General features: G+C 37.7%; 2 protein-coding genes across 5 annotated transcripts; both read right to left on the bottom strand.

The window, feature by feature from the left end:
* Nucleotides 1–7,839: 7,839 nt before the first annotated feature.
* LOC103967295 (methylthioribose kinase) lies at nucleotides 7,840–11,941 on the bottom strand. Its single transcript, XM_009380571.3, has 6 exons — nucleotides 11,741–11,941; nucleotides 11,302–11,611; nucleotides 10,558–10,732; nucleotides 10,261–10,462; nucleotides 8,730–8,941; nucleotides 7,840–8,293 (listed from the first exon to the last, which is right to left on the bottom strand). The coding sequence occupies exons 1-6, from the start codon at nucleotides 11,924–11,926 to the stop codon at nucleotides 8,125–8,127; spliced, it is 1,254 nt and encodes a 417-aa protein (XP_009378846.2). The 5' UTR covers nucleotides 11,927–11,941; the 3' UTR covers nucleotides 7,840–8,124.
* Nucleotides 11,942–14,261: 2,320 nt separating this feature from the next.
* On the bottom strand, nucleotides 14,262–16,503 carry LOC103967296 (D-aminoacyl-tRNA deacylase-like). Of its 4 annotated transcripts, XM_048576293.1 has the most exons (5): nucleotides 16,338–16,503; nucleotides 15,749–15,801; nucleotides 15,513–15,566; nucleotides 15,382–15,458; nucleotides 14,262–14,563 (listed from the first exon to the last, which is right to left on the bottom strand). In XM_048576293.1, exons 1-5 carry the CDS (start codon nucleotides 16,393–16,395, stop codon nucleotides 14,545–14,547), a joined length of 261 nt encoding a protein of 86 aa, XP_048432250.1. In that variant the 5' UTR covers nucleotides 16,396–16,503; the 3' UTR covers nucleotides 14,262–14,544. The 4 variants fall into 4 exon arrangements, 1 of the variants encoding a protein (XP_048432250.1); XR_007255347.1 differs by lacking the exons at nucleotides 14,262–14,563; nucleotides 15,382–15,458 and having other exon boundaries at nucleotides 16,165–16,503; XR_007255346.1 differs by lacking the exons at nucleotides 14,262–14,563; nucleotides 15,382–15,458 and having other exon boundaries at nucleotides 15,513–15,622; nucleotides 16,165–16,503.
* Nucleotides 16,504–20,165: the final 3,662 nt, after the last annotated feature.

A 20,165-nucleotide genomic window follows, 5' to 3' on the forward strand; every position in this document is an offset into this window, starting at 1 on the left:
AATGTAAATATGAATTTGTGATGGAATGAATGGAATGAAGGCTAGCTAAGGGGTTCTTCTCCACACATGTTATACTTGCATACAAGATTGATTCTCAGTTGGTCTTTCGATAAATTATGAAACTCAACGCCCCAGGTTAACCGTGATTGCACTAATTAACCCTCAGATTTTCCTAACGTTATTGAATTGGATGATTGCATACGACAACCCAAAACATTTCCCACAAGTCCCCTACATGATTGCATAATAGAGATACAAGTAAGAATCATTACGTTCTTTGAAAACCATAAGCATTGACAAGGCATTCGTTACTATGATTGCATGAAACTTATGCCAAGAATTTATTTAACGCGATTGTTTATAAGCAACCTCCACTACTTGTGAATATAAGTTCATAACTATTAGGTGAAATTCACTTATATTCTAGCGTCATATTCATGCATGAAAATTAAGCGTGCACTCTCAATCAACATACATAAATAAGTTATCGATCAAGCAGTTAAACAAATTGAATCCACAACTTATGAAATTCCAACCAAATATAATCAATTCATATTGCAAGTATAAACATGGTTTTGAATCACCCCCTAGCTAACTAGGGGGATTTAGCCTCTCATGTTCACAAAAAGAGAATTACAAATGAATTTAAACATAAAGCACAAAGGATTGATTACACCTAGAACGCCCAACGAATCCACGTGAATTGGTGCGCGTCGAAGCTCCTCTTTCCTCTTCTCCTTCTACGGCAGATTGGTTTTCTTGTGTTTTTGGTTGATTTTCTGGTTTAGGAATGGATCTATGGTGATAAGGTGGTGCGGCAAGGGTGTGTGGAGGTGTGGAATGGAAGGAGAATGGATGGTAAGGCTGCGGACTGGAGAGAATATGGTGTGTAGGTCGGCAATATGGGGTTTTGCTGCAATGGCTGATTGTAATTTTTGGGTTTTGGTGGCTGCGGCACAAGTGGGGAAGGTGTGTAAGAAGGCACGGCTGATGGGGAAGATTTGGAGATGGTGCGGCTGATGGAGAATAATGTGTGTGATAATTTCTGTGATGTTGGATGATTTATGGGAGGAAAAACTGGAATTATGGTGGCTGCGGCTGATTGGGTTTTTGATGGGAAAAAGTGATTGAATAATTTATGAATTATGGGATTATGGTGGCTGAATGATTATAGGTTAGTGGAATGCACGGTTTAGGGTGGGAATTGGCTGCATGAATATTGTATTTAGGTTAATGGAAAATGCACGGATGAAATGGATAATGGGAAGTGGTGTGGGTGGAATGGTGTGGAAATGGATGGTGGCTGATTTGTTTTTGGTAGTGCACGGCTTAATGGGAAATTAGTGGCTGCAGCAATAGGATAGAATATGGGATGGTTGAATGGTTGCATGCTTCTAAAGGACAAAGAATAATGGCATTGTTGCGGATGGAATAAAACATCAGAGGATTGAAGGGTTAATGGGCATATTTAGGGTGAATGAATAAGATGGTTTTGTCAACTAAATGGATGGGAGTGTGACGGCTAGAGAGGGAATTAGAGTGGTGGCTGAAAATATGAATTAAAGTGAAACAATTAGGTCGACTAGGGTGAGTTAGGGTGAGTTAGGGTGAGAATCCGAATGGGAGAATGAAAAGTGACGGCTAGTGTGAAATGAAAGGGCACGGCAAAGGGTTACAAAGTGGCTAGAAAATATGGACGTTTAAGATTAGGAAAGGTTACCAAAACGGGAAACTTAGGGTTAACTTTCCTAAAATAGGAAACCTTGTTTGAGTAGGATTCCTCGTTTTGGTAGGAATTCATCGTTGGCGTAGGAATTCGTCGTTTCTTCACGTCTTCAACTCATTCATTCCTCTTTCGCTCCAAAAGGCTCCAATTTGCATCTTCTTGCACACTTTGGCCTTTTAATCTGAAAATACACAAAAGTGGCCTTAAACACTAAAATAGATAAGTAAACACAACATAAATGCACGAGAACAAGCTAATTAAGTCGCATGAATATGCTCCTATCAGAGCCTTTTGGAGCGAAAGAGGAATGAATGAGTTGAAGACATGAAGAAACGACGAATTCCTACTCCAACGATGAATTCTTACCAAAACGAGGAATCCTACTCAAACAAGGTTTCCTATTTTAGGAAAGTTAACCCAAAGTTTCCCGTTTTGGTAACCTTTCCTAATCTTAAACGTCCATATTTTCTAGCCACTTTGAAGTCCTTGTAGGCGCTTTAGGACACAAAACGAAGGCCCTAGCCACTTTGTAACCCTTTGCCGTGCCCTTTTATTTTCTCCCCTTCCCTTGCCGTGCAAGGGGGGGCATTTGTGTCCAAAATCATTCACATAAACCCTAATCCCTCTAATTCTAATTTGCAGCCGTACCCCCCTCTCATTCATTCCATATTCATTCAGCCACCACCCTAATTCCCTTTAATATATAGCCTTTGATTCATACAAAAAAACATAACAGCCGCAAGCCATTCCCTAAATTGCCCCCAAAAACCGTGCATCCATTCTACAAACATCAATCAGCCACCATCTACCATATTTTATTCCCCATTCATTCTTCAAACCCGTGGGATCATTCTGACCCTAATATTTTATTCCCTAAGCCGTAGCTCCCATTCAGCCACATTTTTACACCCTAATTCCTCCATATTCTCCCAACAGCCGCAGCACCATATCCCATTCATTCCATTTTTTATTCAGCCACTTTTTCCCATTCCTTCCCATCAATCCGTGCATCCATTCACAACCTAATTCTCCCATTCATTCATCCAGCCGCAGCACCATATATTATTTTTTTTTTCTCTGCCGTGCAGGTGACACACCAATTCCAGCCTTTCCCCATCTTCACGCAGCCACCAACACCCATTCTCCCATCAGCCGTGCATCCACCAACACCCAAAACCATTGCCGCAGCCTTCCTCCACCTTCCACCAATCTTGCCGCACACCTTTACCACCCTAAACCCATTCCCAAACCAGAAAAAATCCAAAACACACCATAAACCTCTCTGCCGCAGCAAGGAAGGGAGAAGGAGGAGCTTAGACGCGCAGAAATTCAAGTGGATTCGTTGTGCGTTTTAGGTGTAATCCATCCTTTGTTCGTTATGTTTAAATTCAATTTTATTTTTCTTTCTGTGAACATGAGAGGCTAAATCCCTATTTAGCTAGGGGGTGATTCGAAACCATGTTTATGCTTGCAATATGAATTGATTACTTTTGGTTGGAATTTCAGGAATGGTGATTTCAATTTGTTTAACTGCTTGATCGATAACTTATTTATGTATGTTGATTGAGAGTGCACGCTTAATTTTCATGCATGAATATGACGCTAGAATATAAGTGAGTTTCACCTAATAGTTATGAACTTATATTCACAAGTAGTGGAGGTTGCTTATAAACAATCGCGTTAAATGAATTCTTGGCACTAGTTTCATGCTCATCATAGTAACGAATGCCTCGTCAACACTTATAGTTTTCATGATGCTTACTGATCTTTAATTGTATCTTTATTGTGCTTTTCATGTAAAGGACTTTTGAAGAATGTTTTGAATTGCGTTGCGCTAACCCATCCAATTCATTAACTTAAGGAGAACTTGACGGTTAATTTAAGCGGACCTAATTAACTCGGAGTGTTGAGTTTCATAATTTATCGAAAGACCAACTGAAAATCAAAGTGTATGCAAGTGTGACATGTGTGGAGAAGAACCTTGTAGCTAGCATTCATCCATAATTTCATTCAATTCATCTTTAGAATCTGCCTTAATTTACAATCTGTGCATTTAATTTATTTTCGTCAAAAAACTCAATCCCCCTTTACTTTAGTGTCCAATTTAGTTAGAAAGTGTCTTAGTTTGTGTTTTTAAGCATTTTGATTCATTCTATTACCCAATTTCGTCCAAAGTTGTCAAAGTGCTCAAAACTGCCCAGAAAGTGATTTTAAGGCAGTTTTGAGTGTTTTGGGGCTGTTTTGAGTCTTTTGATTTGTTTTAGTGTTTTTATTGTTTAGTTTTGCATTCTTTGAGTCTAGTTTAGTGTTTAAAACTTTATTTTACGTTTTTGAGTCAGTTTCCAAGTGATTTTGCAATCCCTCCTAATCCCCGGTTAAGAACGATCCCTACTTATTCATATACTACAATTGTCACAAGAGGGTTTTAATTTGTGTGCTTACTTAGTTCGCATCAAATTTTTGGCGCCGTTGCCGGGGATTAGCAACTTTGCTAATCCCTTGGATTGTTTACTTTCTGTTTGTTTAGTTATTTTGTTAAAGAATCTGACCTTGTTTTGTTTTTCTTGTTTTAGGTACTAGTGCATGACTCGGAGTTCTCAACCGATTCGTGAGCGTATCTCAAACTTTGACAGCGATTTTGAGAGGACTTTGAGACGGACGAAGAAGCATCACGAATCAAATCCGCCAAGCCCGGAACCTAAGCTTGAAGAACAAGTTCTAGAAGAGGAAGAAGAGGCCACGGCAGAGATCTTTGAGGAACCCACGGCAAGAGTATATGAAGAAGTCCAAGGCATGGCGGTGGACAACCGTACACTCAAGGAGCTTTCCGCCTCAGGTTTGGATAATGCCGCACCCTTGTGCATTCAATACCCCACGGCTGCCCAAGGTAAAACGGATGAGTTTGAATTAAAGTCAAGTTTGCTTCATCATATTCCTAAATACCATGGCTTGTCCATGGAAGATCCTAACAAACATTTGAAAGAATTTGAAGTAGTTTGCTCTAGTATGACTCCCGTCACTGTTGATGGAAATATCTTGAAGATGAAGGCTTTTCCATTCTCTTTGATGGATAAAGCCAAAGATTGGTTATATGAGTTAGCTCCCGGCACTGTCACTTCTTGGGAGAGTATGAAGAGAGCGTACTTGGAGAAGTTCTTTCCAACTTCTCGCATCATCCTCCTACGCAAAAAGATAAGCGGAATCTAGCAAGAAGAAGGTGAGTCTTTTCCTACGTATTATGAACGATTTAAATCACTTGTTGCTTCTTGTCCACAGCATCAGATGAAGGAGGAGTTGCTCTTGCAATATTTCTACGAGGGTCTCCTACCTCTAGAACGTCAAATGCTTGACGCATCGGCGGGTGGAGCATTGGTGGACAAAACGCCCAGGGATGCCAAGGTCTTGATCGCTAACCGAGCATTGAACGCTCAACAGTATGAGGGAGTAGGCCAAAGGGGACCTCCATGGCACCAAGTACATGAGGTAAGTTCAACGTCCGATCTTCATTCACAATTGGCTAATCTTACTTCTATTGTTTCACAGATGGTCGAGGGAATGAAGATGCAAGGACCTGTGGTTTGTGGCGTATGTTCTATCCAAGGACATGCCTCCGAAAAGTGTCCTCAACTCATCGAGAATGGCAGATGGGAGAGTGCGAATGCCATTGGGTTTCAAAGCCAAAATCAGTCAAGACATGATCCATACTCCAACACGTATAATCCGGGGTGGCGAGACCACCCAAATTTCAAATGGAGGGATTCCCAGCAACCTCAAAACCAAGGAGGCTTTAGGCAACAACCCCCGGGGTTCTTTCCCAAACCCAACGGCCCACCCCAAAATCAAGCCCAATCCGGCCCAAGTGCCTCAGGTACGTCTCTTGACAATGATGCACTTCTTAAGATACTAACTAAATTGTCTAATGGGCAGGAAGATCAAGCGAAGGCTATGCAAAACCAAGATAAGAGGGTGGATCAACTTGAGAAACAAATTGGGCAGATTGCCGAGTTTGTAGGTAAGTTTCGAGATCCCGGACAACTCCCTAGTTCCACCATTCCAAATCCGAAGGGAGGTTTCGAATCAACCAAAGCAATCACCCTAAGAAGTGGGAAGGAAGTTGGGGAAGGTCCTACATCAAAAACAGGTCATAACGAGGATGAAATTTTGCAAATGGAAGAGGAAGAAACAAGGTTGCCCATGGCAAAGGTGATTCCACCTTTGCCGCAAGTCCCTATGGTCCCAAATCTGCCCAATTCGGCCAATAAAGGTAAAAATGTGTTAAATTCAGTTCCTACTAATGTTTTCCTTTCAAATGTTCCTTTTCCTAGTAGGTTCAGGCAAACGAAGAAAAAAGAAGCCGAAAAGGACATCCTTGAGACGTTTCGGAAAGTGCAAGTAAACATACCCCTTTTGGATGCAATAAAGCAAGTTCCGAGGTACGCCAAGTTCTTAAAGGAGCTTTGCACCACAAGGAAGAGGATGTCGACCAAGGAAGTGGTAAAGGTAGGTGAAAATGTATCTGCCATCTTGCAACGCAAACTACCCCCCAAATGTAAAGATCCAGGTAGTTTTACCATTCCTTGTGTGATAGGTAATACTCGTTTTGAATCTGCCATGCTAGACTTAGGTGCTTCTATAAATGTTATGCCATATTCAATTTATGCATCTATGAACTTAGGAGCATTGAAAAATGATGGTGTAATAATACAATTGGCCGATAGATCTAACGCTTATCCAAAGGGAGTTTTGGAAGATGTGTTAGTGCAGGTAAAAGGTTTAATCTTTCCGGCGGACTTCTATGTGCTCGAGATGGATGAATCTGACCATGCCCCTTCGTTGCCAATCCTACTTGGCCGGCCATTCATGAAGACGACGCGGACAAAGATTGACGTGTTTAATGGAACGTTGTCCATGGAATTTGATGGGGAAGTTGTTAATTTTAGTCTTTCGGATTCTATTAAGTATCCTAGTGAGGATCACTCATGTTTCTCCATTGATGTAATTGACTCTTTGGCGCAGGGATACATGGAAGATTTGAATGCTGATGCGCTTGAAAACGTCATTACAAGAAGCATGGAGCTCAAAACCAAGGGAGGAGAACTTTTGCTAGGCCACGGCACACACTTTGCAACCCATGCCGTGCACCCTAGTGAGGAATGTATGGAGTTGGTTGCTGCCCTAGAGTCACTTCCTAGGCACGAGGGTAAGTTTTCTAAATTTGAGTCGATTCCCATTTCGACTAACAAGTTGTTACCATCCATAGTTCAGGCACCTACCCTTGATCTCAAACCATTACCGGGCCACTTGAAGTACATTTTCTTGGGGGAAGAGGAGACATTACCGGCCATCATTTCTTCATCACTCACGGCACATGAAGAGGAGAAACTAGTGCGTGTTTTGAAGGAGTTCAAATCTGCCCTAGGTTGGACGTTGGCCGATATCAAAGGTATTAGTCCCGCTACATGCATGCATCACATATTTCTTGAGGAGGGGGCCAAACCAACTAAAGAGGCTCAACGCCGTCTTAACCCTCCTATGATGGAAGTTGTGAAGAAGGAGATAATCAAGCTTTTAGATTGTGGAGTTATCTATCCTATCTCGGATAGTAAGTGGGTTTCGCCTATCCAATGCGTGCCGAAGAAATCTGGAGTGACGGTTGTGGAGAACGCAGAGAATGAGCTAGTGCCCACCCGAATCCAAACCGATTGGCGCGTATGCACGGATTATAGGAAAATAAACGCCACCACGAGGAAGGACCACTTCCCATTGCCGTTCCTAGATCAAATGTTGGAAAGGTTAGCTATGGTTTTTTTCCTTCGCTATGGTTTTTTTTCCCCCTGGGTTTTTCCAAGCAAGGTTTTAACGAGGCAACTCATGTTGATATGTGGGCATCCAAGGGGGAGTGTTGAAAAGTCTCAATGTCAGTTGGCAATGAATGCCCACAAAGCAGAAGTCTTCTGCATGGGCAAAATTTTCAATGCCCATGCTGAATGAAAGTGTCAGAGGATGCATTTTAAATTTCAAGATGCATTAACTGCATCAGTTCGGAGTTGCTCTATAAATAGAGCACTCCGCATGTAACAGAAAATAGATGAAGAAGAAAAACAAGAGAGAAATATCAGTAACATCATCTATTCCTCTACCTTTTATTATCTGCCTGTGCTATAGTTTTTGTGTGGCATTTTACATTTACCTTGCACCTACCACTTAAAACGTTATCTCTCAAACTTTAAACCTTTTATAACAAAGGCCATGTTTTTATTTAACATGTTCATGGCCAGACGAAGTCAAATTACAAGCAGCCACACCAAACATTTGTATATTTCTTCCCAAAAATCACTATTTCAAATTTTCAAGCATGTTGCTAATTTTTCGTAGAACCGTCTCAGAAGTCGTTACTTTTACTGGTGTTGTTGAATGGCTGAAATAACTTCGTTAATGTAATGAAATTTTTTCCTCTCCTTGAGAAGGAGCTTTGCTAACTCAAGAGCTCGACGCTCACAACCTGCCCGCTTGCTGGCATCAGCTATTGACTCAAAATCTTCAACATGTGCAACTCCAAGGATTCGCCTGTTAACAACAAAAATAAAAGCATTATTATCGAAATTAATTCAACAGTTTCTTGAAGCGCTCTCTGTGTGTTTGTGGTGTTTGTTCTAGTAGGCCATCCTTCACCGTGAAATATTTATTTTAATTCTGGTCTAGAAGCTCTTCCCTCTTGGTTTTAAAAGAACTACCGAGTTGTTAAAATAAAAATCTCATAGAAGCTACGGGTAAGAAGTTAAGAGACCACTTAAGAATGGCACAAAACTACAAATAAGAAAGCAGTCTGTGCATATGGGTTATTGCAACGAATCGGAGAAGAGGATTCCAGTTAGGAATGAAAATAAATGAAAGATGCATGATCATGATACTGAATAGATCTCATTATTAGTTTTCAATAAATTTCTTTTGTGCAAAAACATCAAATACGAGAACTAAAGAAATATGCAGTCTGTTTTCTCACCTTATCATTTTCGCAGCACCAAATCCAAGAGTCTCATGAAGCAGATCTTTAATAAATTTCTTTTGTACAGACTGTACAAGCTCAGGGTTGTTATAAATTGCAGGTAGATATGCGTCGCCAGAATCTTTGTTCGCATCCCATAGTGCAAGGAATTTCCTGTCGAAAAGGTTCCAAGTGTTTTCAATTGTCCTCAAAATCCAAGCCTTGTATGCCTGCATCATAAAGCAAATTCCATAAAAGACCATGACACCACACCATAACTAAACACTAATAATAGCAAGTCGAACTATGAACCAATCAAGGGCGGAGGTAGAGTATGGCTAGGTTGGGCTATAGCCTAGGGTAAATTTTGGAATTTTAGAAAACAGCATGTAGTTTGATAAGCCAAAGTTATCTAATTTTGAAATTAGCACAGCCTTCTTTGATAAAATTAGCCTACCTCGAACACAAAAAGAAAAATAGCCCACCCATATAAACTTTCCTAGCTCCGCCCTTGTAACTATTACGCCATAACTCTCAGGTTTAACATGTTATAGAACAGGCCTTATACAGTCAGAAATTATACTGAAACTACATGAAGTTTACTTTTAGTTGCACAAACACCCCTGTTGTTGGATCATCATAAGCCAGGCACATGCATCGGTAGGAAACCATTTTTAAATACCAATAGTAACAATAACTAAATCTAAACTATCTGGCAACCAAAACTGCATCCAGAATTCCAAATACTCAAAATGTATTTTAAAAAAAACACCACGTGTTATGCTTTTTCTACTACTGAAACTAAAGCAAATCTCGAATCCACCATCGAATGTGAAGGACAAACTCTGCATCTATTCCTTCTATTCAAATCTCGATCTTACAAAAGCTTATATTTTGATAACTGAATTGAGATCACATTCTTCTCTGATTTTTACCTTTTCCTCATAATCTAAGAAGTTTCTAAAAATGTCTTAAGAGAATCAAGCTTTTAACTTTACCAGTACTGACCGAAGAGGTGGCCTTCCCTAATTTTTAATCTGTTCTTCAACTTGAACACTCACAAGGCGACCACCGATTTCACTAAAGAAACAGAGCCGGCTTCTTACACTGAAACATCTAGCAGATGTTGCCAACATTTCCAGTCCACAACTATCCAGTGGATGGTTATCAAAATACAACATTTCCAATCTCCACCGGGTTACATTTCAAAAACGAAAAAACATATCACAAACATGAAGGTTGATGAAATTATTTGAGAAATCTGGAAGATCAATTTAACATGATAGTTAAGATGATTAGCAAGGTCTTGATAGGTGACACAGGGGAACAATAACAATATACATGTACAGAACTAAATGACTTAACAACAATTTAGAATAATCACATGGAAATACAACATAACAAATTATATGCAAAAGACAAATAACAATGAAAAACAAATAACGTCACAAGAGCTGAAAAACTTGAAAAGAATTCATCAAGAAGAAAAGAATAGTAGAAAGCAACAAGTTAAAGATAATGATTTAAGATGAAATGGACCAGGACATACTTTTCGATCATTCTGGTCATTAGCATGCCCATCTTGTGCATAGAAAGCCAAAATCAAGTTGCCCAGAAAAGCGCCAATATCAAAACCCATTGGTCCATAAAATGCAAACTCTGGATCTATAACTTGAGTTGAATCATGAGTCACCATTACAGAACCAGTGTGAAGATCTCCATGTACTAGGGCTTGGGCTCTCTCAGAGAACCTACAGAAGAGGCAATTTGATCGTTCAAATGACAATTAAAATGAAAACATGATATAGAGAGTCATACTGCTACAAAGATTTGATAGTCTCATTACAAGGATTTCAACTCAGCAACTTCAAGCTTCAAAACGTTATCCCCCCGCACAGCCTCAGCATCCGAATCAAGATAAGGAGAAGTCCATCGGTTATATTGAGATACTTTGTAAGGGTCAGAAAAAACAACCTGCTCAGTATGCCTGCATAAATCCATATTGCCACAAAATTCGGCAACTGCAGAAAGTGGACATGAAGACGAGTTATGATATATATACAAAAGCAGATTGTTCATAAGGCAAAACTGAAATGGAATTGAATCTGTACACGATGAAATCAATTTTAGAATACTAAGATTCAAGTCGAGTTCCTCTTCTCACGTCATGTGTTAAACTGAACAGAATTCAACAAGAGATTATCAATCTAAGAAATTGTTTTTTTTTTTTTAACTCAATAACTTTCCTAATCATTTTGGCTAAAGTATAAGCGAACCAATTATGAACCATAACTGGAGAACATGGTGCATGATTATTCTCTTCTCTTGCAACCAAATCAAACTATTGGCAGGGTTCAAAACAATACCACTTCTGGAATAGGACCAAAATGTTCAACCAATCAATATCCAGGACAAAAACATCCTTTCAAATGATATAAGTGTATGATATGATTCACAATTTCATATACATTCCGTTCAAAGCATTTCAACATCATGCATTCTATCTCCAACATGTTATAAGAACACAAAAACGTACATGACAACTATGTGAAAGCAAACTAAAATCAACTAAGAGAAAATACATTCATACCAGCTTTTTTGTGGTCTGTGGTATTGTGATACAGGAGGGATGTAAAGAACAGAGTCTTTGCAATATAGTCGGACATGTGGTCAGCCAGCAAGGGGTACTCAACTCCAGCAATCAACCCTTTTCTCAGTATGATATGCGGGGGCTCCAAATAGCGCATGCTGATCAAAGACATGGTCTGATCGAAATGATACACTTCAGGAACATGATCAGGACTCAAACTTCCATGCTCTTTAAGCGCCAATGCCTCAAAATATGCTCTTTCCTTTGTCATTGGCCATGACTCCCCAATACAACGGATATATGGAAGAGCCTGCAAAACCAATCAACGTATTTCATCAGACGACATATGTGTTGAAAAATCATCAGCTGCTTCGAATCCAATACAATTTGATCAAATATCCAGAACCCATTACTACCCATATGGTGAAAAATTATGTACCTGCTTGATGACGAAAGAACCAGCAGAACCAACGACGATGAAGACGAAGTTGAGATTGCCATCGCCAACTTCATTGATGGTTAAGTTGTCGAACTTGTTGCCGAGCTTAGAAGCGAGAGAAGGCGTGGCTTTTATGTACTCTATGAGGACCTTCTCGTCCAGCGGCCGGAACTCGGAGAAGGCCATGATGCATCGGCAGCGGTGACGGAGGTGGGTGGAGAGTTTTTTTTGTAGGTTTTAATCAATATTCTAAAAATCCTGCCACCGTTCTGATTAAAGTTTGAAAAGTAAGAAAGAGCGCAGACTTGCTGAGCGTCTGCCTAGAACATTTAGACATGTGCTTAGCCCGTTCAGATCCTTTTAGGCACAAGTCTAAGTTCAATTCATTTAAATAGAAATTAAATAGTTTTCATTTTACATTTTACTTTTTTTTAATAAATTATAAAAGACTTTTTGTATACTTAAATAAATACACATTATATCCTTATTTCACATGTTTTCATTATGTTCCAATACTTCATAATATATATGCATTTTACTTTGTAGTTTATGATGAAATATATTTTATGTATAAGTAGATACTTATTTACACGAAATATGATAGATTTACTTAAATTCGCATAATCCGCCTAGGTACTAGGCTCCAACCCGCAGCCCGACTAGAGCTTAACTTTTTTTAAAACCTTGGGTTTAATAAGAAAGTGTGACTGAAGAGGTTTGAAAAGCGGTGTGAATAATAACGTTGGAATTTGAGTGCCTTTTTGCCCACTATCAAATGGTAGTAATGCTTACTATATTTTAAATGTGTTTAAATTTTGAAATTTGTGATTATTTACTATACGAATTTCAAAATTCAAGCTCATTTTGTAAGATCCCACGTCGTGCAGGGGAGTGGATTCCGTAAGTTTTATATGTATATTCTCATCTCTACCTAGCACAAAGCCTTTTGGGAGTTCACTGGTTTGGGATTCTATTGGAACTCCGAAGTTAAGCAAGTTCGTGTGAGAGCAATCCCAAGCTAGCTGATCCACTAGGAAGTTCTCGTTTGAGTTTCCATAAACAAAACCGTGAAGATATGGTAGAGGTCCAAAACAGACAATATCATGCTACGGTAGAATCAAGTTCAGAATGTAATGGAAATCCGAGCCGGGATGTAATGCATTTAATGATGATAAAGAGATGATAAATATACATCATAAACAAAAATAATCCTTCCGAATTTGGACGGTGAGAGAGGATTTGTGGACTTTTAGAAAATGGAGACTTATAGATTGGTGCAATGAATCTGGTCCGTTTGTGGGTTTTCTCATATTGGTTGAATTGGGATGTGGCGTGGATGGAACCAGATTCCCACAATCTCAGTTATAATATAGGGCCGGATTCTTTTCTTGGGAATCTTGGAATCTCGTGATCGTGACTGTTAATCGTACATTGTGTGATTAGAAATGATTTGAAAAGTAAAATTTAAAATTAAATATAAATAGTATCTAACGAAAACTGACCGCACAATGTACGCTGAACGGTTACGATTACAGGATTCCCAGAATCTTGAACAAAATGATCTGGCAAGGATCATTTTCCATAATATAGTGGGAATAAATCAAACATGTATAAAATACGTAAAGTTTGACCAGTTGGATATAGACATGTAAACGGATCAAATTCAGATTGGATAAACCTTGACCCATAATTAAATTAACGAATTCGATACTTATTTAAAAAATCGGATCTGACTTGTCGATCCATATTGATTAGCATTGAATTCGGATCGATTTGGAACCTTATCGAATTTAATTTAAAACCTAAAAAAGATTAAACATCATTATTAACTTCACTCTTTTATTGTATATATTTTTTTAATTAAAATTTTCACATTGAATAATAAAAGATAGGATATGAGTGTGTTTATTGAAAAAACCTAAACGACCATTACACAAAAGTATACAAAAAGATAAAAATTAATAATAAGTTATATTTAATCGGATTGAATTATTATCAGATTGGATCATCCTTGATGGATATTTAGATCTATTTATATAATTGAATTATCGGATTCGGATCTTATTCAAACACTACAACAAAAATGATCATTGCGCACAATAAATTATATGTCTCTTTGAGGCCAAAAAGCACCAACAATTGTGCTCATAGACCAATAGCAACAGTACCACAACTAAATTTGTATATATGACCTCTATGGACGCCACCATTGCTAAAAGGGCACAATACACTATTTGGTGCTCAAAGAGGCAGGCACAAATAGTCCACTATTTGTGCCGGATTTTGACAACTTTATCAAAAGGCATTTTCCAGCTATATTGACACTAATATTATAATGCCAACAAGAATTAAATATAAAAAAAATCAAAATTAAAAAAAACTGAAACTGAATTTGAGGAAATGCAAAAATTTAAATTTTCATAAAATGAAAATAGCCTATAACCATGAAACGGAAAGTAAGCACAAACCATGTTAAGCACCATGTAAGCACATATCAAGAAAATTCCAAACTTTAGAAAGCTACAAAAAGATAGTATAAGATCTTTAATTTGGGAACTCAACATAACAAAGTCAAATACAATTGAGGAAATAAAGATATGCAGAGATGTACTTACACTGAGAGAGCGGAGCAGTTAGAGACATGCACTTTACAGATTCAAATCTCCTTTTCTTAGAATTAACATGCATTGTACCCTCAAAAATGTTAAAACTACATATTCAGAAATAGAAGAAAACAAATTTGGAATTTGGAATTACAAAAACCATAAACGCTTAACCCATCTTCCTTTCAAAGTTCTCCAAATTTATCTTGGACCTTGCTTCCTATAACACCACAAACACGCGAAATAAGTACTTTACTTAAAAATTCAAATTTCAATTCTCATAATTATTTGTTTAACCCATGAAAAATAAAACTCAAATTAAGGAAACAAATGAATAGATCTGATATCAACACTCTTAGCAAGAGTAAGGTAATAGGAATTTCATAAGTTACAACAATGAATTGTAGCTGGATTCTTAACAGTTGCTAAATACTAGCTTTCTTACAGCTTACATACGGTTTGCCAAAGCTGGAAGCTAGTTGGAAATTAACAGCATCATATCAAGCAATTTGACGAGAGCATACAAAAGCCAGTTGGAAATAAAATTAACTATAAAGGGAAGATTAGGAGAAAATTTGGAAGAGACTTGAACAAATAAATCATTTGCCATTTCCAGTACCAGAGCAATTTGACAACAACATATCAAAGTACTACCAGTGCCAATTCATTTAATAGAGATGGAAGAGGAAGCAACAAGGGGCTGGGAGGGTAATGTAGGACTTATGGATGTTGCATAAGCTGCAGAGACAGAGAAAAGGAAGGAGGAAGCAGATCAAGCCAGAAGTTCCAAACAGGATAAAGAAAGTATCATCTATAGTTTGGTAATCCCATTTGTTTATAGCAGACTTATTTACCATATTTACTTTGACACGATCAATTAAAATGACAAGGTTCAGTTCACAGTTAATAAGTTATGCATCAAACCGCACACAGAAGAAAACAAAGAATAAAGCTGGATGCCATGCTACATTGCCACTAAGAAAACAATGATATATATTTGAAAGAAAATGGATGAACTGTAAAGTGACTATAACGTACAAAACAATATCCATATGCCGAGGAGCATAATGTCCACCGCCTAATCTAAAAAGAACTTTATTCTTATCCTTCTCCCTAGAGCACCAATAATATAGAAAATGAAGTTAGAGAAGCATCAAAGTTTGGTTAAAGTTCCAGTTTCCAACAGCAGCTCCCTCACCAAGCCCAAGTCCTTCCCAAACTAACTGCAAGCCCAGAAATTACGACCAATTTATTCTCATGAGTTGTTTGTTCTGTTAAACTTCATAAGCTTAAGGTAAACCAAAAATATTACAAAGAGAGGAAAAGTATTTATTAAAAAAAAACCAACAGTAGGACGTATCAATGACTTGCTCAAATGATTGAAATCGGTAGTTGTCTACTTAACTAGAGCCATAACTTGTGTTGCATCTTGCCTCTTCCAGTACTCATCCGTGTTGCCTATATCAACCAAGTAACATAAAAAAACAATAAACCCTCAAGTGCATAGTAAAAAAATACGAAAAACCATGTCGCATATAGAAGCTTCAGACTGAATGACAGCTTTTCAAAGCCAAATATACCATTGGCTAATAAATTAATTAGTAGATATACAACTCAATATTTGTTAATTCATAAAAATAGCCAATCACCTTCCAATCTAAACCTATTCGAAGTGACAGTAGGTCACTTTCCATTCGAATCTGAACCAGATCAAATCCCCTTTTGATTATAACCCAAAAGAGAAAAAAGCTTCCCTTGTGTTTCAAATAAACCCTAACCCTAAAATTAACCAATACAAATTCTAAATTGCTACCATTTTACCTGGAACGAAGTGGAAAGGAAGGAATCACATTATGCAAGCACTAAACTGAAGGGAAACTGGGGATGAGATAAGCATTGAGGCTGAATGATTTGCAGATTGTGTGTGAAGGAGAATGATTTCCAGAGTCTACGAGAATGTGTAAACTCGACTAAAGACTTGAGTTGAGACCCACCTATTCGCAGTGTGTGTGAAATTTGAAGGGGAAGGATTTGCAAATTTTGTTTCTGCATGACTTGAGAATTGAGATGAGAGGCGAGAAAGACAGAGAGAAAGGGAAATAGCAAAATTTGGGGAAAATATAGAGAGAGAGGCTCGGTTCGATTGGGAAAGGGAGAGGAAATGCGAAGGAATTGTGGAGAGGCTGGGTTTGAATAAGGAAACACAGAGATGCAGAATGAAGGAAATAAGGAGAGAGTGAGACGTGAAGATTGAGGGAAGTGTTTTGTTTAAAACATTATTTTAAAAAAAGGGCACAAAAAATCTTCCTTTACTTTAAATATATTAAATTGTAGGACATAATTACAATTACAATGTCATTGCAAATTAATAAAAAAATTTCATTGCTGACATTAAAGCCACCAAGGAAGAAAGGCACAAATCCACAATTGTGCCAACATATTCTTTTGCTATAGAGTGATTTATTATTTATTAATATTTATTAGACACAATTTTGAACATTTGTGTCAAAAAAATAATTTTTAATTACTAACATATATTGTCTATCTGAAGACCCAATGGGACGTACAGTGATGCGAAAATTAACTTAACACACAAATTAAACCATCTTTTGACAATTGTAGTATATATGTAAGTAGGGATCGTTCTTAAATTGGGGATTAGGAGGGTTTGCTAAAACACTTTAAACTAACTCAAATAGATAAAACTAAGCTTTAAAGCATTTAACTAAACTTAAAAGACTCAAACAAGTTCACAAGACTCAAAATAAGCTAAAAACACTCAAAACTGCCTAAAAACACAAACGAGGTAGATTCTGACTCTAAACACAATTTTGGATGAATTTTAGTTTTAACTTGACTCAAAACACTTGAAAACACAATCTAAAATAGATCCTAACTAGTTAGACACTCTAAAATAAAAGGGGATTTGGTTTTGGACGAAAATAAAGTAAACAAAACAAGAACTAAAACTAGGCAGATTTGCACGAATTTGGTGGAAATAGATGGATGATGGGCTAGCTAGGAGGTCTTTCTCCACACATGACATACTTGCATACAAAACAATCTCCAGTTGCTTTTTCAATGAACCATGAACCTCAACACCCCAATTTAATTAGGTATGCTTAAATTAACCCTCAGATTTTCCTTAAGTCATTGAATTGAATGGAATTAGCGCATCGCCATCAAATTATTCCTCAAAAGTTCCCTACATGAAAGAGCATAATAGAGAAACAATCAAAGATCATTAAATTCTATGAAAATCATAAGTGTTGACAAGGCGTTCGTAATTATGAAAGCGCATGATACTTATGCCAGGAATTTACTTAACATGATTGTGACTAACAACCTTTACTACTTATGAATATAAGTTCACAACGATTAAGTGAAACTCCCTTATATCCTAGCATCAGATTTATACATGCAAATTAAATGTGCACTCTCAACCCACATGCACAAACAAGTTTTAATTCAAACAGATAAGTAAATTGAATTCACAATTCATGAAATCATAACTGGAAGTAATCAAATTATATTGCAAATATAGCCATGGTTTCAAAATTTCCCCTAGCTAAGAGGGGATTAGTTCCTCATACTCACAAAACAAAGATTATTGAATTTAAATATTGAAAGCACAAGAAAGATTACACCTAAGACGTTCCAGCAACTCCAATTCGAATGGCAAGCACGTCTAAGGGCTCTCCTCCTTCTTCCTTTTTGTGGCACAAGGTGTGGTTGGTGGTTCTGGGGGCGATGAATGATGTATTCTTGCCTAAGATGATGAATGATGGCTGATGAGGGTGAAAAGTTGCAGTAGGTTGTATATGGAAGTGAATGGATTGAATGAATGGTGTCTAGGATTGCGGCAAAGGTCTTTCTGAATGGCATGAGGGTTCCCCCTGAAAGTGTGGCTGAAAATATGTATATATAGGTTCAGCCAACCCTAGGGTTAATCAAATTAGGATTACAATTTAGCATATTTTAAGGATTAGGGCCCTAGGGTTCGGCACAATTAATTAAATCCACTAAGGAGAAGGTTTGGCCCAATTAATTTCAGAAAAGGATTTGTATAACCCAAATCCACAAGGAATAAGGCTAATAAATTAGAATCCACACGAGAAAAAGGATAGAGGGGTGCGGCAGATATTGAAGGGAAAAGAGAGTGGATTGCATGGCAAGGTAAGGCTTTCTAGAAGGGAATAGGCGCCACCTTTGTAGGGTTTCTAGAAACAATGTGTTTTGTGGCTGATTTGGGACTTCTAGAAGAGAATGCTTCTAGAAATAGGTTCTAGAAATATATATTTAGGTCCCCTTGCAGCTAAGATTAAGGCATGATAAGATTAGGATAGGATAAGATAAGATTGGATAAGGTTTTGGATAATATTTCCATCTTTTGAGCTGATTCCTTATCTTCATTGTCTTGAATTTAATTTCTTCATCTTCTTATCAGATTCCTAGCCTTTTGAACTCCAAATTCGTCCATCATCTTGGCCTATACATGTGTTATCCATTTAGTGCCCAAACTGCTCCAAAATGCACTTTCTTGCTACTTTAACCCTTTGGACCTACAAACACATGAAAATAGCTTGAAATACTACATTAACTAAGAAATAACAACACAAATGCACAAGAACAAGGTAACTAAGTCGCATAAATCTGCTCCTATCAGATTCCCCCACACTTAGCTTTTGCTAGTCCTTGAGCAAAACCAACAAACAAAAGAAACAAAACATACAATCTAAACCTTCCAACGTTTGCCTCAGGGATTTCCAATGAAACATAACATGTCAAAGATCACCACTCACATAGATTTAAGCAATCCTTACCCTCGAGCATACTTAATCATAGTCACCATTCACTAGCTCACATTGAATCAATTAAAACAACATTTTGAATGTAGTAACATGCCTTAGAGAATTCCCTCAATTCCTCACCGGATGTACTCTTTATTTTCACTCAGATTTTCTGACTACACTCCCTACACTAGGTATATGTGAAAAGATTGATGTAAACATGTAGACGAGCCACTTACATATGTTTTAAATGAAGGAAGCACTTTCTGGAATTATTAATGCATGTATATATATATGATCTCATGAATGGAAAGCCACTACTTAGATACGAGAACCAGGGATACCATATGCTCATACCAAGCCCAAACTCCACAGATTGAAACACATAACACCCAAGATAGAAGTCTAAGGGTTGTAACGGTGTTAAGGGTATTGGCTAACAAAGAAAGGTAAGAGGAACAAACGTTCTTAAAGCAATAGTGAGCAAAGTAATGAATTAGGCACTTAGAATTCACTTTAGAATGCAGAAAACTACCTTTTAAACACAAGGGAAGATTCATGCAACACCTAGGGTCAGATTCAAACTTTTGGACCCTTTCTTCAACAATCAATACATGTGAGTTCATTCTCACGTATTTGCAACTCTTTTTCTTTCTTTTCTATAGATATTTTTTTTCTTTTTCTTTTTCTATCCATGACTCTTCTTGGCACACACACACACAAAAATCCCTTCCCCCACACTTGTTTTCTGCAATAATGTCACTCAAAAGTAATTCCTTCTAAGTCATGCTCCACTATACTTCAAGAACAAGTGTATGGAAAAGTCCTATTCTAGGCTAGGTAAGGCTGATGTGGTTAACAAAGAAAATAGGCTAAACAAGGTTCAACGGGGTTTAAACCTATAGAACAAATGACTAGGATGGATTCGGCTATTTGGCTATTGTGGTGACTACTAAACAACTTCATCTTGAATATGTGTTATGCAAATCAATGTCATGCTTTGAATAGAACGGGCATAAGTTCTAGTATTTG

This window comes from the organism of the source record quoted next, unplaced genomic scaffold (assembly GCF_019419815.1).
Source record: "Pyrus x bretschneideri cultivar Hongxiangsu unplaced genomic scaffold, Pyrus_bretschneideri_v1 Contig89, whole genome shotgun sequence".
Classification (NCBI taxonomy): Eukaryota; Viridiplantae; Streptophyta; class Magnoliopsida; order Rosales; family Rosaceae; genus Pyrus; species Pyrus x bretschneideri.

Bases quoted from the DNA above. Each gene is read 5' to 3' on its own strand.
- LOC103967295 (XM_009380571.3), bottom strand. From the start codon at position 11,926: ATGGCCTTCTCCGAGTTCCGGCCGCTGGACGAGAAGGTCCTCATAGAG. The intron at 11,612-11,740 runs GTACATAATTTT...TTGGTTTTGCAG, and splicing joins GTTCTTTCGTCATCAAGCAG to GCTCTTCCATATATCCGTTG. The intron at 8,294-8,729 runs GTGAGAAAACAG...TGTTGTTAACAG, and splicing joins GGTGCTGCGAAAATGATAAG to GCGAATCCTTGGAGTTGCAC.
- LOC103967296 (XM_048576293.1), bottom strand. From the start codon at position 16,395: ATGCAGAAACAAAATTTGCAAATCCTTCCCCTTCAAATTTCACACACA. The intron at 15,567-15,748 runs GTTAAGTAGACA...CTGGGCTTGCAG, and splicing joins CAACACAAGTTATGGCTCTA to TTAGTTTGGGAAGGACTTGG. The intron at 15,459-15,512 runs TTTAACCAAACT...TATTGGTGCTCT, and splicing joins CTGCTGTTGGAAACTGGAAC to AGGGAGAAGGATAAGAATAA.